This window comes from Lepidochelys kempii, chromosome 5, assembly GCF_965140265.1.
Source record: "Lepidochelys kempii isolate rLepKem1 chromosome 5, rLepKem1.hap2, whole genome shotgun sequence".
NCBI lineage: Eukaryota > Metazoa > Chordata > Testudines > Cheloniidae > Lepidochelys > Lepidochelys kempii.
The window spans coordinates 129,468,179-129,485,655 of NC_133260.1; the positions used below are offsets into that span (position 1 = coordinate 129,468,179).

At 43.3% G+C, this 17,477-nt stretch overlaps 1 protein-coding gene across 4 annotated transcripts in view; it reads left to right on the top strand.

Moving 5' to 3' along the window:
* Positions 1-15,471, top strand: part of GAK (cyclin G associated kinase) — a 149,838-nt gene extending 134,367 nt beyond the window's left edge. For 3 of the 4 annotated variants that reach the window (XM_073345848.1, XM_073345849.1, XM_073345850.1), the window contains 4 exons: positions 4,136-4,366; positions 7,896-8,044; positions 10,760-10,936; positions 12,758-15,470. In XM_073345848.1, the coding sequence (XP_073201949.1) occupies positions 4,136-4,366; positions 7,896-8,044; positions 10,760-10,936; positions 12,758-12,859 (659 nt within the window). In that variant the 3' untranslated portion in view covers positions 12,860-15,470. Of the gene's footprint in view, positions 1-4,135; positions 4,367-7,895; positions 8,045-10,759; positions 10,937-12,757 lie in introns of all 4 variants that reach the window. The other variant, XM_073345851.1, reaches the window with a different exon arrangement.
* The last annotated feature ends 2,006 nt before the right edge of the window (positions 15,472-17,477 follow it).

A 17,477-nucleotide genomic window follows, 5' to 3' on the forward strand; every position in this document is an offset into this window, starting at 1 on the left:
TAATACAATTAGCAAAGTGTATATGGTGTGTGGTCTTTCATTCCCTACATTGTCTGTGTGTACTCCCTGGCCCCTACTCCCTAGTAAAATATGTGCCAACTTAATCAGAGAAGCCTGGTCTTTTCTACCTTGCATTAAAATCAGTATGAGATATCAGGTTTCCTCCTCTTCTGGATTGTTAGTCTCCAGTGTGGACTCTGCTTTCTTGATGAATTTTTTGAGAGTCTTTGGCTTTGTGTCAAGTTCTTACTCTTGCTGGAATCAGTAAGGAAGCTTCTACGCCTTTCTATTAGAATGTGTAGCTTCCTGTCGGCAGTCTCAGTGCAGTTCACGTTGAGAGAGCTTCTGTCCAAGAAAAATATGTTAAGCTTAAAACATGATTTTTGTTTAAATTAATCGGAAATTAATGGAACCATGAAGTGCTGGCTCACTCTGATTTTTCTCCATGTTGCCTCTCCCCTCTCCGCCCCCCCGGTGTCTGTTTTCCTTCTGCTCCTGTGTTATAACTACAATGTAATAGTGAAGCTGGATGGAATCTGTAGCAACTGAGAGCAGATTTCAGTTCTCTGCTCCACTGCATGTGCAAGCTTGGGGGGCTGGCGGGAGGCCAGGCACAGAGGTCATGATATCAGAGCCTGGTCCTTGTGCTGCATGCAGCAATACAGCACATGCAGCTGGCAATGAAGTCTTTGCTTCAGCTGATGATCCTCAGACTTTTACCTGATAACTTCAAGGTGCTTCTGCAGTGATGCTGCTTCAGTGGGAAAATGAGCAGTTGTGCCAGTCTGTTATGCCTGGTGGTTCATTGCCATTGTCTTAGGCAGCCAGACGCACAAAGGAGCAGAAAGATTGAAGGCACTTGCGTGCTGGGGAGGTGAGAAAATGATGTTATGCCAAGCATGAAAGCTCTTGGGGAGATGCTAGATGCTGCAGAAGTGCCAACACACTTCTATTTTGCTTTACTTCATGCCAATGGAGGCCTTATTTTTGCCAGATAATCTCAATAGTTTTGATGTAACTAACACCGTTTTTCATTTTATACCATCCCCATTAGGTTAGCCGTGTGCCAAACAAATATGACATGGTTAACATCATCCACGCCTTTATCTTAATAGCTATGTCACTTTAGTATGTCCTAGTGGGCCAGATTCAGTCCTCCCTTATACATTTTACACCAATGTAATTCCATCAACTACACTGGAGTTACCCCAGTTTTACACTGGTATATGTCAGACCATAATCTATGCCAGTGTTCCGCACAGTCCAGTGAGGGAGTTACAACTGGATGTAGAAGTGCTTTGGCCATACCTTTTATGCTGCGTCCTGAAGATGTGGCACCCTAGAGATAGCCCAGCCCAGTGTCACCTGAGGCGTTAGGTCTGTGCTAGGGGAATTTGCAGCCTAGCTGGTTAGGCAACTTTTATGGCCCCCTTGCGCTACAGGATCATCCCAAAGAAACATCATCAGGACTAGCGCTTCGCCCTTACTATAAAAACAAACCTAAGCATTACTAATACCAATGGCCCCCAAAATCAGCTCCCTCCTTCACCTCTGTCACCTTCCTCTCATTGGCAATCACCTGAAGAGATGCAGAAGCAAGCTGCAAATGCAGAAAATACCTCTGCACCCCTCTGTGCACAGCTTTCAGCATCAGACTGCAAGAGCTGGCCAGCCACTTGTAACCACCACAATGGGGTGTAGTGGGGAGATAGTGTCGGAGATATCTTGGTCCAGCACTGTTGAAATTAAAGCTCATAATTATTTGTGACAACCAGAGTAGAGGGTGTCAAATTATTCCATATAAGCAATTTGCATGGTTGTTACTAGAAGCTTGTTGCGTGTTCATATACCATATAAAGCTTCTCGCAACAAGGTGTTTTCCTATTGCCTTTACTATGAATATTGTCAATGCTTGAATGCACTGTCCGTAAAATTAACCAAATTTAAACAAAAATGATAAAATACAACGTTTGCCTTGCCTTGAAGGTCCTGTTCAGGTTTGAAGTTATTTGCAAACCTTTCAGTTGTATATGTGCAAAGCTCAGGTGCCAAAAGTGTTCCAATACATTTTTGTAAGGCTGCCCAATAAAATATCTACTCGCCCCGCTTTATCATGACAGTGCAGATGCAAAAAACCTGTTTTACTCTCCTAACAAAAGACCCTGTGCAAGTCAGGTTTTGCGAGGGGGTTTACAGAAGCTTGCTATTGTAGACTCGGATCCAGCACCTGTTGAAACCAATGGAAAGACTCCCATTGACTGCAGTGCGGTTTGGATTGAGCCCGTAGTGTCCACTTTGGCTCATTTTCAATGGTAAACATGTATTCCATTAGGAGTGGCTATGTTGTCACTATCTCATCCGAAATAATACTAGGATGTGAATAAAGTGTCAGTTCAACTTCTTGGCCTCCTCAGGCTTGGAACTGATTGTAAAGTATGTGCAGGATTTTGAGTCCTATCTCAAGGCCTCAAATTAGTAGGTTCCCTCTGTTCATAGCAATCAAAATGTCCAACAGTAGTTGTAAATGTCAGGTTTTGAGGGATTATTGGAATGAGAAGTTGGCTTAGCTTCGCTCCTGGCTGACCAACGTACGATACTAGTAACACAACGTGCGATACTAGTAACAAAGAAACAAGAATGTACCATGTTGGCCTAAAGCCTGCCAAAAAGCTGGCCAGCTTGGATTTTGTTAAAACTGAAAACCAGTGTGGCTGCCCCTCTTGGGCTCTTTTCCATCGTTGTAACATTTTTAGGGAAATGTGCATGTCAGTGTTTATTTTTCAAGTGTAGTATGGAAAGCTGCAAATAGACCCATACATGCAGGGCCTTCTGTTTTGATTTTTTTCCTCAAAACATCCCAACCGTGACTTTCTGTAGAAGTGGGGTGCAGGGTAAATCGTGAAGTAAAGGGCATTGCTGCCTGTGTTTGGATGTCTAAGGCCTGTCTATGCTTGGCTTATACCTGTTCTAGTGTGAAGTGGTTTAGATCTGTTTTACGGAGGTGTAACAATGTGACCTTCCTCTTTCCAGTCTGAAATTGGATGATAATACTGCATTTAAATTCAACTACCAAGCTACTTTTCAGTTGAATAGGCCTGTGCCAGGAAGTGTTACGTTGGCCAGTTGCCAAGGAAACTCGCTTTCTAGAAATGTGTCTGAAGGAAAGAGAAGTCAAATAAAGGCAGTCTGGGTGGAGCCTTGGCTAGGAGTATCATTCCCTGGCTTGTCCTGCTGAGTGCTGAAACTAAAGCTTTCGAGCTGGATTCCATTACACTGGGCTTACACCGGTGTAACCAATGGAGGATCAGGCCTTCGGTTTTAGCTGGTGAAGCTATGGAGGGCTAATATATTTTCCTCTCCAGGCAGAGATGGGAGGTACTAGAGAAATCTAGACTGTGATTTAATGAGGGAGATAATGCTAGCTTATCAGACAAGATAATTTTAGTATGTTGGGTTTGTGTATATATCGTACTTCAGTGGTGTTCTCAAAGCAATTTCTCTGCTGTCAGACCTCGTTCCGTTTTTTTCTCCGTATTTGTATACAGCCCATTACTAATATTTTTTTAAAGGCTTTAGAACCATTTCCCCAATCTGGTGAAGACTTCTTTATTTAAAAACAGTAATACACAAAAGGAAGCTTGAGGGCATGGATTTTAATGGAAGTGCCTTCAGAGCACACTTCTTTTTCTTGAGTACGATGGGAGTTTCCCAGTATCTTTCTCATAATAATTAGTAAATACTGAAATGTAAATAGAGTTAGCAATGAAAATCTAATGTATTTTCCTGTGTTGAATATATCCACTGAAGTGCACTGTGTGGTGACCAATCAGACAAGTGTTAGCAGTTGTCACAAAATGACAGTTAAGTGGTTCAGGTTTGAGGTGGAATAACTGACACACAGTAATGGGTTCCAGGCTAGAACTGTGATATGGTCTCTAGCTTTGCTGAAACTGTTCTCATTAAGTTTCACTTTCAGACACCCATGTTCTCTACATTAGATTTCATGTAAATCGAAGGGTGTCTCTTACTAAATCACTTGGGTAGGTGTCCAGACCAGAACTTGGGCGAGACTGTATTAAGTACTTGAAATATTTCAAAATGTATTACAACTAAATTACGCACTATTACTGTCTAGGTCCTTCTGGTGGTGGATTCCCAGCTGGTGGGTTTGGTCAGAAGTCAGCTCCGTCCCAGAAAGGAGGGAATCAGTGGCAGACAAAGAAACCACAAAGTACAGGTGCTTCATGGCAATCCCATGCTCAACCACAGCAAGTTAAATCCAGCACACAGAGTAAACCCAACTATACTGTGAACTTCAGTGTTATTGGAGGCCGAGAAGAGAGAGGTATCCGAGCTCCAGGCTTTGGTAAGTTCTGTTTCCTGGAACTATAGTTATAATGGCGTGTTGCATATGAAGTCCTTGTGATCTCTACAAGCGTGGTTGTGGGGCTTTATGAAAACTAGAAGCTTTGAAAGGTTCTGAAGAGTTTATTTTAGTCATGTTAAAGGCTTCATGTTTTGTTTTGTTGTTAAATGAGGTCTAATAGCAGTAACATGAGTGGCATTTAAGCAGTTGCATTCAGATAAAGGTCCACTTCTCGGATATCTCTCATTGTCTACCAGCAGTTCCTGATAGATATTAGGATGACATATGCATTGTTGTTATAGCTGTGTTGGTCCCAGGATATCAGTGACATGAGGTGGGTGAGGTAATATCTTTTATTGGACCAACTTCTGTTGTTGAGAGAGACAAGCTTTTTAGCTTACACAGAGCTCTTCAGGTCTGGGAAATGTACACAGAGGCCTGGTTTACATTAGGAAACTAGGTCAGTTATAACTCACTCAGGGGTGTGAAAAATCCACACCCCTGAGCAACACAGTTAAACCGTCCTAACCTCTGGTGTAGACAGCGCTAGATCAACGGAAGAATTCTCCCATCAACCTAGCTACCACTTCTTGGGGAGGTGGATTACCTACCTTGATGGAAGAACTCCTCCCATGGGCATAGGTAGTGTCTTCATTAAGTGTAGAAAAGCCCAGAGTGTCACAGTTAAATACAAGGTGGTAGTTTGTTTAGCATAAGGAGTTAACACGTTTCAAGAGACCATTCAAGGTTAAGTGGCCCTTCAGACATAGAGGGGGAAAGGAGGGAAAAAAACCTATAATCCACTTAACCTTGAATGGTCCCTTGAGATATGTGAAACACCCCTCTGAGGAACATAAAGTTACACCGACAGAAGCGCCGATGTGGACAGAGGTTCTCCCACTGACATAACTACTGCTGCTCGTTGGAGGTGGTTTAATTATGTCTATGGGAGAGCTCTCTCCTGTGGATATAGAGCAGCTACACGAGCTATTTTACATCAGCACACCTGCATCAGTAAGCTCACTAGTGTAGACATGGCCTTAGGGGAAAAACAGTTAAGAGAGTTGGTAGTTTTTCAAAGATATTGTTAAAGGTAAAATAGCAAACTATCTCACTGCATAGGAAAGATAGGCAATATGGCAAGAGACCACCCTGGCCTAACCAGGAGATCCTGAATGATCTGAAACTCAAAAAAAAAAAAAAAAAAAAAAAAAGTCCTACGTAAAGTGGAAACTAAGTCAAATTACAGAGGATGAATATAAGCAAATAACACAAGTACTTAGGGACAAAATTAGAAAGACCAAGGCACAAAACAAGATCAAACTAGCTAGAGATATAAAACAAGAAAATATTCTACAAATTCATTAGAAGCAAGAAGATGACCTAGGACGCTGTAGGCCCATTACTCAATGAGGGGGAGAAAACAATAATAGAAAATGTGGAAATGGCAGAAGTTGTAAATGATTTTTTTGTTTCGGTTTTCACCAAGAAGATTGGTGGTGATTGGCTGTCTAACTTAGTGAATGCCAGTGAAAATGAGGTAGGACCAGAGGCTAAAATAGAGAAGGAATAGGTTAAAAATTACTTAAACAAATAAGGTGTCTTCAAGTCACCAGGGCTTGATGAAATACATGCGAGAATATTCAAGGAGCTGCCTGAGGAGATATCTGAATCATTAGCGATTCTCTTCAAAAAGTCATGGAAGACAGGAGAGATTCCAGAGGACTGGAAAAGGGCAAATATAGTGCCTATCTATAAAAAGGGAAATAAGGACAACCTGGGGAATTACAGGCCAGTCAGCTTAACTTCAGTACCCAGAAAGATAATGGAGTAAATAATTAAGCCATCAGTTTGCCAACACCTATAAGGTGATAAGTAACAGTCAGCATGGATTTGTCAAGAACAAATCGTGACCAACCAACCTGATAGCATTCTTTGACAGGGTAAAAAGCCTTGTGGATGGGGGGCAAGCAGTAAATGTGGTATATCTTCACTTCAGTAGGGCTTTTGATACTCAAAAAGAAAAGGAGTACTTGTGGCACCTTAGAGATTAACAAATTTATTGAGCATAAGCTTTCGTGAGCTACAGCTCATAAACTAGGGAAATACAACCTAGATGGAACTACCATACGGTGGATGCATAACTGGTTAGAAAACCATTCTCAGAGAGTAGTTATCAGTGGTTCACAGTCATGCTGGAAGGGCATAATGAGTGGGGTCCCTCAGGGATTGGTTCTGGGCCCTGTTCTGTTCAATATCCTCATCAGTGATTTAGATAATGGCATAGAGAGTACACTTATAAAGTTTGTGGACAATACCAAGCTGGGAGGGGTTGGAGGTGCTTTGGAGGATAGGACTAAAATTCAAAATGATCTGGACAAACTGGAGAAATGGTCTGAAGTAAATAGGATGAAATTCAATAAGGACAAATGCAAAGTACTACACTTAGGAAGGAACAATCAGTTGCACACATACAAAATGGGAAATGACTGCTTAGGAAGGAGTACTGCGGAAAGGGATCTGGGGGTCATAGTGGACCACAAGCTAAATATGAGTCGTCAATGTAACACTGTTGCAAAAAAAGCAAACATCAGTCTGGGATGTGTTATCGGGAGAGTTGTAAACAAGACACGAAAAGTAATTATTCTGCTCCACTCCGCGTTGATTAGGCCTCAACTGGAGTGTTGTGTCCCGTTCTGGGTGCCTTGTTTCAGGAAAGATGTGGACAAATTGAAGAAAGTCCAGAGAATAGCAACAAAAATGATTAAAGGTCTAGAAAACTTGACCTATGAGGGAAGATTGCAAAAATTGGGTTTGTTTAGTCTGGAGAAGAGAAGACCAAGAGGGGACATAAGTTTTCAAGTACATAAAAGATTGTTACAAGGAGGAAGGAGAAAAATTGGTTTTGTTAACCTCTGAGGATAGGACAAGAAGCCTGTGGCTTAAATTGCAGCAAGAGCTGTTCAGATTGGACATTAGGCAAAACTTCCTAACTGTCAGGGTGGTTAAGCACTGGAATAAATTGCCTAGGGAGGTTGTAGAATCTCCATAACTGGATTTTTAAGAGCAGGTTAGACAAACACCTGTCAGGGATGGTCGAGATAAAGAGTGTAAGGGATTAGACTAGATGAGCCCTCGAGGTCCCTTCCAGTCGTACGACTCTGTGATTCTACACAACTCTCTACTTGCATAGTAATGCCTCCCCCCGTCTACGCGGCTTTTTTAGCAGCATCATGTGCCACTGCTGGAGTCTTTTCCCGCCGCAGGCAACGGCTCCAGCAGTGGGGAAAGGCTCTTTCAGCAGGGAAAGGCTCCGGCAGCTCCCCACTGCGGGAGCCTTTCTCTGCTGTGTGTAGATATACACCTCAGTGATGACATGGCCTGCCCTTTGCTGTGGCAAGTGACTATACACACCCTACGTGCTGCCATCAGTGAAAGTGCAGCATAGACATACACACAGTGTGGTACACTTGTTACCTCTGCCATGATGATGTACCAGTAAGCATTTTTCTTTTCTTTGTTTTAACAGGACAAAAGCCAAAAGTTTCAGAAAATGATTTTGAGGATTTATTATCTAATCAAGGGTTTTCAGCTAAATCTGACAAAAAAGGAACCAAGACAATTGCCGAGATGAGAAAGCAAGAAATGTCTAAAGACATGGACCCCTTAAAATTAAAGGTTTGATATTTAATAATAAAAACAGTGGTTTTGATTCAAATATAAACATAATTCTGTTACTTAGAACTATTGATGGTAGAATGGGGGAGGATACAGTGAAGGATAAAAAAGAAACTGAAGGGGTACAAAGATGGTAGAAGTTTATACTAAAATTTTACATGTGTTTCTACCCATGTGCAGAATAACTGAGGAACCTACTGGTCTTAATGCATGAATGTATATCCTAATTGTTTAGCGTAACCAAGATACAGTGGACAACTGGGGTGTCAGTACAGAAGAGAATGATTTGTTCAGGGGAGAGGGTTTGTTCCATATTGGCATGCTTTGAAGTGCAGATGGTGGTAAAACTCCTCTCTAAAATGTGTGATAAGATAAAAAGGAGCAAAAAGGAAAGGGTAATTTATGCTGTGGGTAGTCTGTTACAGACCACCTAATCCAGAATGGGAGGTGGACAAGGTAATCCTAGAACAGATCTAATGTTCATTTCAGAAGAAATTATTGTAAAAGGATTTTGAGACTTTGAAAATGACTAGAAAAGCAGCAGGTAAAATCTCATGGACAGGGAAATTGAATATGGGGGGAGAAGAGTGAGAGAGAGCTGGAAAGTTCTGATGAACGTAGTTACCAACTCATAGCTGAAAACAAACCCAGATACAAACAAGTAAAATCCTAATGTGTGTGAACTGAAGTTTTACATCTAATGTAGGATTTTCTCCCCTAGATAGTACAAGGGCCTGGGTTTCCCATTTCATTAAAGAGCATGTCTTGGTACAAGCTTGGCTAGACAAGCACAAATCTCTTTTTGACTAAGGAGAAGATGGGAGGGTGCATTTCTGGTCTGTACCAAGCTGGGAGAACTTGGGTCAAAAGGTTTCAGAGTAACAGCCGTGTTAGTCTGTATTCGCAAAAAGAAAAGGAGTACTTGTGGCACCTTAGAGACTAACCAATTTATTTGAGCATGAGCTTTCGTGAGCTACAGCTCACTTCATCTGATGCATACCGTGGAAACTGCAGCAGACTTTATATACACACAGAGAATATGAAACAATACCTCCTCCCACCCCACTGTCCTGCTGGTAATAGCTTATCTAAAGTGATCATCAAGTTGGGCCATTTCCAGCACAAATCCAGGTTTTCTCACCCTCCACCCCCCCACACACAAATTCACTCTCCTGCTGGTGATAGCCCATCCAAAGTGACAAATGAGAGTTGTCACTCTCACACTCTCACGAAAGCTCATGCTCAAATAAATTGGTTAGTCTCTAAGGTGCCATAAGTACTCCTTTTCTTTTTGGGTCAAAAGGTTTTCATTGCTATCAGGTCCACTCTTTGGCAGCTAGAGCCTTGTTTTATTACCTTTTCTCCAATAAAGTACAGTTTCACTAGTGCCCTTTCAGTGAAGGGGTTCAGGGCTATGGTACTGTGATGGATGTGACTGATGATACAAAATTATGTCTTGTGGAGAACAAAAACTACTTGAGAATCACTTTCTTAGGGCATCTGATGATGCATCCGATGAAGTAAGCTCACGAAAGCTTATGCTCAGATAAATTTGTTAGTCTCTAAGGTGTCACAAGTACTTCTTTTCTTTCTGTGGATACAGACGAACACGGCTGCTACTCTGAAACCTTTCTTAGGGCAGTCATTCATTCTCCTCACGGTGGCTCTCTGTCCCTCTATCAAATCCACTGAAAATGGACTATTAAACTCATATTAAAATTACTCTTTCCAGTCTCCACGGTGGCATCACCCCAAGTGAATTCTGATCAGATTTTGTAATTCTTCCTGGTGTGTTACTTGCAGATAAGGTTAAATGGTAACATTTACTATTCAGTTTTGTAAAACATTGTGAGGATAATATACATAGTTCTGAACAATATTAATAGAAATAATCTCAGGGAGGAATTGGGGAAATCAGTTTATTGATGGAATATTTTAACTCATGTCCATAGGTTGGTTTGAATGCTTTTTTAATGTAAAATACTATAAATAAAAAATAGAGCCTTTTACCTACCATCACCCTGGTTAGTAGGGAAGATGGGAGATACTACATAATGTGTTACAATTTAGAGATACTCACCTTACTGCCATAGGGATTCTATATAGATTGATATAAATATCATTATATAAAATCAACTAAGAAAAGTGCATTGTTAGCCAATTGTAGTTCAAGGGGCAATCTAGTACAGAAAACTTCAATTTACTCAAACAAACCATATGAGTGTACAAGTCTCAAAACATCTTAAGACCCTTATCTGAAATTTACAAGTAAAACAAGATTTCTAGCATTGGAATGGACAACCTCTGTTACCATGGGATTAATTAGTGTAACTAAAATGAATATTCTGCCATGGTTACTTTGTTCAGATAACTCCTTGTCATCTATTCTACAATTTTTAAACGTAACTTGTTGTTAATTCAGTTCTCTTGGAATGATTCCTATATAAGAGCCAAATTAACTACATATAAGCATGCTGGTCGTCTGCTAGCAGACTTGATATATCACTGTTGAGTTCCAAGGCTAAGCATGGTATCCACTCTTTGGAATTTGGATGCATGATTAAGACCATATTTGCAAAGTGCTCTCAACATTTTTGAAGCCCAAAGTCCAATTGTCTTGTTTTCAGTGATAGGAGAGGAAAATATCTTCAAGCAAATTGGAAACATCATTTAAGGCAACTGCATTCAATTTGAATTTTTCTAATTTTGTTTCAGATTCTAGATTGGATTGAAGGAAAAGAGAGAAATGTAAGAGCATTAATATCCACTCTTCACACTGTGCTCTGGGAAGGGGAGAACAAGTGGAAGCCAGTTGGCATGGCAGACCTCGTTACCCCTGAACAAGTAAAGAAGTACTATAGGAAAGCAGTACTTGTAGTTCATCCAGATAAGGTGAGTCGTTTTCTTGGGTATGTTAAAGGCTATTTATCGAACTGGTATTACCAATTAATTCTGCAATCCTAAAAGGAAAATCTGCTAAACTTCCTGCTTTTGAACAGAAACACCCAAGCAAGCACAGCAAGGCTCGGTGGGGAAGAGTTTTAATATTGGCAGGGACAATAGGCTAGTTTCTGGGTGTTTTTTCAGTCCACCTTTCTGCTGTACGGTTATTGTGTTGAACTCTGGCACTTCAAGGTGGCAGCATCAGACTGTGGAGATAAGGATTCCCTTCAGAGACAAAGGTTGAGAAGCACTTTTTCCACCACTCATATTATCATTCACTGCTGGACCCAGCTACATGGGTGCTTGGCCAGCGACAGGCTCTGCCTTCCTTCTGTTTGTTTTGTTGTCTTCTGAAGTTAGCACACTAATGAGGCCATGCAGTACAGGATTCTGAAGTCTCACTTGTCATCCATATCACAGTAATGAGGTGTCAGAGCAGCCAGGGCTGAGCCCTGCCCTCACCTGAACTCCTGCACATCTGGGTCCCACTCAGCTCAGTCTGAGGAAAGCCCAGTTACTGGAGCAGAGTTCTGTTAGGTTCTGGACATCTGCCAATCAAAATGCAGATCAGTGGAATCTGTGCTTAATCTCTACTCCTTGAATGGGTCTTGGGGGGATCCTCCAACTCCTAGGCCTCCCAGAGATTTCAGTGGAGGCAGGGTCCCATAAAATCCACAGCAAACTGGATATAAAATCTGTTGAAAGGTCCTGGTAGGAATGATGTGGCAGCTTCCAATTTAAAAACAAACAAACAAAAAAGATGGAAAAAAAGAATAATCCAATAAGCACAGTAGACCCTGTGTAAATGGTGATTATATCTACATTATCCGTAGTGTCAGCAATAACATCCCTTTAAAAGAATTAGGGTAGTTCACCCCTTTCAGGGCTCCTGTTCGTGGCTGTGTACAGATGTAGGAAGATAAAATTGCATCTCTTGCGCTTGGTTCAAATTTTCTTGCTTTTCTAACAACAAGAGCAAGAATTAAGGAATTTTTAAAAAAAACCTCTTAATTCTGGAGCATAATCCTGCAGCAACGTCTGGGGTTGCAGAATACATGGGGCCTCGTGTTTATGCCCATCTGAGCCAGGATGTGTTAAAATTGAGCAGGTGGTGTATCTGCAGTATTACTGTGTACATACTGGTTCCACAGACCAATTTAGATTGCAGAACTTCCTCCATAACTTGGTGTATTTGTTTCAGGCTAAAAAGTCTAGGAGTATTCCTAGTCAGCAGTGTATGTTCAACTAGGAAAGTCGGACTCCAGTGTAAAAGAATTTAACAGCGTTCTTGGAAATAGCTCTTCAGTTGCATTGTGGGTTACTAATGTAAGAGTTGCAATGCAGTATTTTCTACCTAAATTAGTTTTGATTTCATTTTTAAAGAGCCACTTGCTGAAAATGAAGACCATGTCTATTAACTCCTTTAATACAAGATGGAAACTTTAGTACGACTTCAGTTACATTGAGCAAATTAGACTAAAAATTTGAAGTGATGCAGGCAAATTATAATCTCTCAGTGCCATTTAAACTATGACTTTGGTATATATGGGGACTTGGGGGGAAAAGGGAATTACAGTATTTGGATGAAAAAGCCATGCACACTTACAGCACTATATAACACATAAAGGTAAACAGAAAGGGGCTAAACAAGAGACAGGGTGTGAATTTCACTGTTAGTAAAATCCAGTTTTCTCTCAAGCCCTGCTGCAGTTCTTTACATTCTTTGGACTTCTGCAGTAAGCTCCTAATACGTGCTCTGTTTGTTTACAGGCCACAGGACAGCCTTATGAACAGTATGCCAAAATGATCTTCATGGAGTTGAGTGATGCATGGTCAGAGTTTGAAAACCAGGGATCAAAATCCCTTTTCTAAAACTTCATCTTTACAGGATTTTCAAAATGTATGTGCAGCAAAATGGAGTGGAGAATTGTTAGTCTGAATTTCTTATCTCTAGGATTTAAGAAAGATTTTTGCATAATTTCAGCACAGTTTGAAATCATACTCGGAAGTGGGTGATACATTTTGTAAGATGCAGAATCCAAAACATACACAGATGCACTCAGAGAACAACTGCTCAATGCTTCAGAATCTTAGCCTGAGAATAGATCTTTCCATTCAGGTTTAAATATGTTGAAATATAAATAACTTTAATGATGTCCGCTGATTTTTGGCGTAATGGTATCGAAAGCATGAGCCATTCCAAATCCACTGATTTTTGGCGTAATGGTATCAGAAGTGTGTGAGCCATTCCAAATCCACTGATTTTGGTTTTTCTTTAAAAGAAACACACAACCTCAATTTGTACTTTATATTTTCAATAGTTACATGATTTGATTTTGATGTTTGGTGACCCTCGCCTTATTCTAGGTGCTTTAGTGATATTATCAGCAGTGAATTTGCTCAGCATATCTTTTTGTTGAATCTATAAGAGGTGTACATTTTCATCTGTATTTTGTGTAATCATTCTGATGATCATTCTGTAAATAATTAAAATATTTTCTGGCAATACCTGTGTTCCTTACAATGAATTGACAGTTGCTTAGCCAAATAACTCCCAGTTAATGGAAAGTCAGCCAGGGTTGTTCTTGATTTTATTTTATTTTATTTTAAATGCATATCATGAACCTGGAAACAAATCTTAGCTTTAATATAAGTACTGCATATTCTAACTTTTTATTATTTATTATGAACTTTTGGAAGGCACCACTATGACTAGTGTTTATTTTCCTACTCTATAAATTTCAGCATTTACTCTTATTTTTTTTCTAGTGGAATGTGCCTTCCATTGGCTTTATAAATACCATACTAGAAAAAAGTTGACCAGTCATTTATTCTAAAACTTGAAATGTGAGCACAAAACAGTTTACTCTGCTTTGATTTGTCTGTTTTAACTGAGTCAATGGTATATTGTTAGCTAGCCCCTTGAAAGCGTTTCCTGTGCTTATACTGACAGTGGGATACTTATGTTGTATGTCTGAGAACTTGATTTTTAGAAGCATGCATGCACGCACATGTGTTTATATGCAAAGAACAAACCAGTGTGTATAGTTAGGGCATCATATACTTGATGTACTGTGAGTGCATTGGCTAGTGCAAGACTAGTTGAGAACCCAGTGTGAGAACACAGCTCACTGTACTGTTTCTCATCTCTTTAAAAAAGAAACAAAAAACAAAAATTAACATGTACCCAGTATATGGAATACTAACGACCAACGACTATTGTATAACTGTAAATCCCAGTTCCTGGGGGCTAGTTTGCAAATGTTTGTTAGAGTGATATTTAGTTTTGGTGACAGTCTCTTGCACTGCAGCTTTGGGTCGGGAAGGAATTTTCCTCCAGAGCAGATTGGCAGAGGCCCTGGGGGTTTTTCACCTTCCTCTGCAGCGTGGGGCCCTGGTCACTTGCTGGAGGATTCTCTGCACCTTGAAGTCTTTAAACCACGATTGGAGGACTTCAATAGCTCAGACATAGGTGAGAGGTTTATTGCAGGAGTGGGTGGGTGAGATTCGGTGGCCTGCATTTTGCAGGAGGTCAGACTAGATGATCATAATGGTCCCTTCTGACCTGAATATCTATGAATCTACCCAAGTATCTTAAAAGATGTATTTTTAATCAATTTGCCTTTGTATCCAGTTTGGATTCTTAACTGAGAAAGGAGCTGCAGTGATGTCAAGGTACCTGTCTTACAATGAGCGTCTTCTAATTTTTTAATTCAGATTATCCCACAATTTGCATGAAATGAGGCTTTCCACTGCCAAATCAGCATCACAGTGAATGGGTTGGCGAAGAGATTATTTGAATGCTGTGTGCACTTTACAGGCTCCCACCAAACTCGGATACAACACAGTTGAACTGTTACCTCTGTATGTAACGTGTGTACATATATTCGGTCACTGTGAATTTTGAAAGAGTGGAGGAGGATTATTGAACTCTGATCTGGAATAGAAAGTATGGGTTTGTGCCGGCACAACTCTGAATTAGCCTTAATCCCACTGATTCTTCTTCGAGTGCTTGCTCATATTGATTCCATTCTAGGTGTGTGCGCACCCACGTGCACAGTTGTAAGAGACTTTCGCCTTAGTGGTATCCGTAGGCTCGGCTGTGGCGCCCTCTGGAGTGCCACGCTCATGCATCGGTATATCGCGCATCACCGGCCCTCCACCCTCTCAGTTCCTTCTTGCCGCCTGTGCTGGTTGGTCAAAGCGCCTCTCTCCCTTGCCTCGCAGGTGGTCAGTGGTTCTTTCCCTTTGCGTTACAGCTGTAAATAGTTTTGTTTATTGTAGATTAGTTAGTAAGTAGCTGTTAAGTCAGAGATGGGCAAACTACGGTGTGTGGGCCACGTCCTGCCCAGCCCTTGAGCTCCTGGGCGGGGAGGCTAGCCTCCAGCCCTTCTCCTGCTGTCCCCCCTCCCCCACAGCCACGCTGGCAGTGCTATGGGCAGTGGGGCTGCCCGCTCCTGCAGAGCAGCGCAGCAGCGTGTCTGGCTCCAGCCGGGCGGCGTGACTGCCAGACATGCTGCTCTGAGCAGCATGGTAAGGGGGCTGGGGAGGTCCCAGGGGGCAGTCAGGGGACAGGGAGAAGTTGGATAGGTGTGGGAGTCCTGGGGGGCCTGTCAGGGGGTGGTTGGATGGGGCAGAGGTTCGGGGGGGGCAGTCAGGGGGTGGGGTACAGGAGGAGTTGGAAAGGCGTGGGAGTCCCAGGAGCCCTGTCAGGGGCCGGGGGTGTGCATTATGGTTGGAGAGGTCAAAGGACAGGGAGCAGGGTGGGTTGGAAAGGGGGTGGAGTCTCAGGGGGGCAGTTAGGGGCAGGGGTCCTGGGAGGGGACCGTCAGGGGACAAAGAGCAGGGGGGTTGGATGGGTGGGAGGTTCTGAGGGGTCAGTCAGGGGGAGGGAAGTGGGATGGGGCGGATAGGGGGCGGGGGCTAGGCTGCTTGGTGAGGCACAGCCTTCTCTGCCTGGCCCTCCATACAGTTTTGCAACCCCAATATGGCCCTTGGGCCAAAAAGTTTGCCCACCCCGTGTTAAGTACTGCAGTTACTCAGTAAGGGTCCCGCACTTTGCCCCAGGTCACCGGGTTTTAAGCCCTGCCTGTTAGTGACCTGCATGGCAGCTGTCTGAAGTGCCTGGGGGAATCCCATGTAAAAGAAGTGTCGCATCTGTAAGAACTTTCGTCCCAAGACACAGAAAGAGCGCGCCATTTGTTTGAGGGCCCTCCTGATGGAGGCTGCTCTCCGCCCAGCCTCAGAGCTGTCCCGGCCAGACGCAAGTGTCCCCAGCACTTCAGCCTTGGTGCGTAGTGCACCCCGGCACCGGGCTCTACCTGGCACTGATCCCCTTTGCCGGTGCCCAAGAAGAAGTCTGAAAAGTGGACCCAGCACCGAGCAAGACAGACCAAGGGGCATTGGGTAAAGGACCCTGTTTTGGCGTCCCGCCCATGCCAGAGCCACAGAGGGACACGTCCCTGTGCGGACCTCCTGCCCCCCAAGGGATCTGCCACCAATTCTGGGAGTGGTAGGGGACCCAGACTTATGGCGGAGTTAATGCCTTCCCAGCTCCCGGCGCTGAGAAAGCAAAGGACATCGCGTGCGGCGATGGACCTGGCAAAGCCTCCCTACGAGGGCAAGCCAGCCATGAAAGCCTCCCAGAAGGCGAGTGAATGCCACCGGTTTCCGGAGCTGAGGCAGAGCTCCTTGTTGCCATGTCCCTGGTTTCTGCATCAGCCTAGGTCACCGGTTCACCACCACAGATCGTCAGCACTGCTCTCCCGGTTTCCATCCTCTCATCAGGACTTGCCCAGAGGGAAGCGCCGGTTACTGCATGGTCGGCACCATTTATCCTCACGCCAACCCCCTCCACGCCAACGATATCTGTCACCTAGACCACAGGGACGCTCCCTGACATGGCGCTGCTCCCTCTACTCCCGGCACCAGTCTGCCTACTCAAGACACCGTTCACCAACAGCAATGGTTAGCCACCAGACTCAGGTGTTGACAGCCCTGCAATGGTCACTGAAGGAGGATTCCTCTGGCATGGAGAAGGAGTTCAGCCCCTCACTGAGACAGCTCTGTCGTGACTGGGCTCCTAAGGCTGTGTCCACCTCAACGATGCCATGCTGGCAGCAGGGCCAGTGGCCAGCGCAATGGCCTTACTGGAATGCCTGGGGCATGCCGGTTATGCCGATGCCCCTGTCGTACCAATCGTTGGTCGCCCCATTGGACAAGCATCAAATGGCACCAGGCTTAGTGCGCGAAGTGCAAACAGACACTGGGGTAGAGAGCTGATGTCCCGGGCCCTCCCCCAATGGCTCAGTCATCCTCATCCTTTCCAGATGAGGTTGTGGTGGGGCCCTCTTGTGCTAGCACACTGGATGACTTTAAGGAGCACCGAGCCCTGCTCCAAAGGATGGCCACTAACTTAGGCCTAGAGGTGGAAGAGATGGCAGAGCAATCAGACACTTTAATGTGCTCTCTATATCCTCCCTCGCATGTG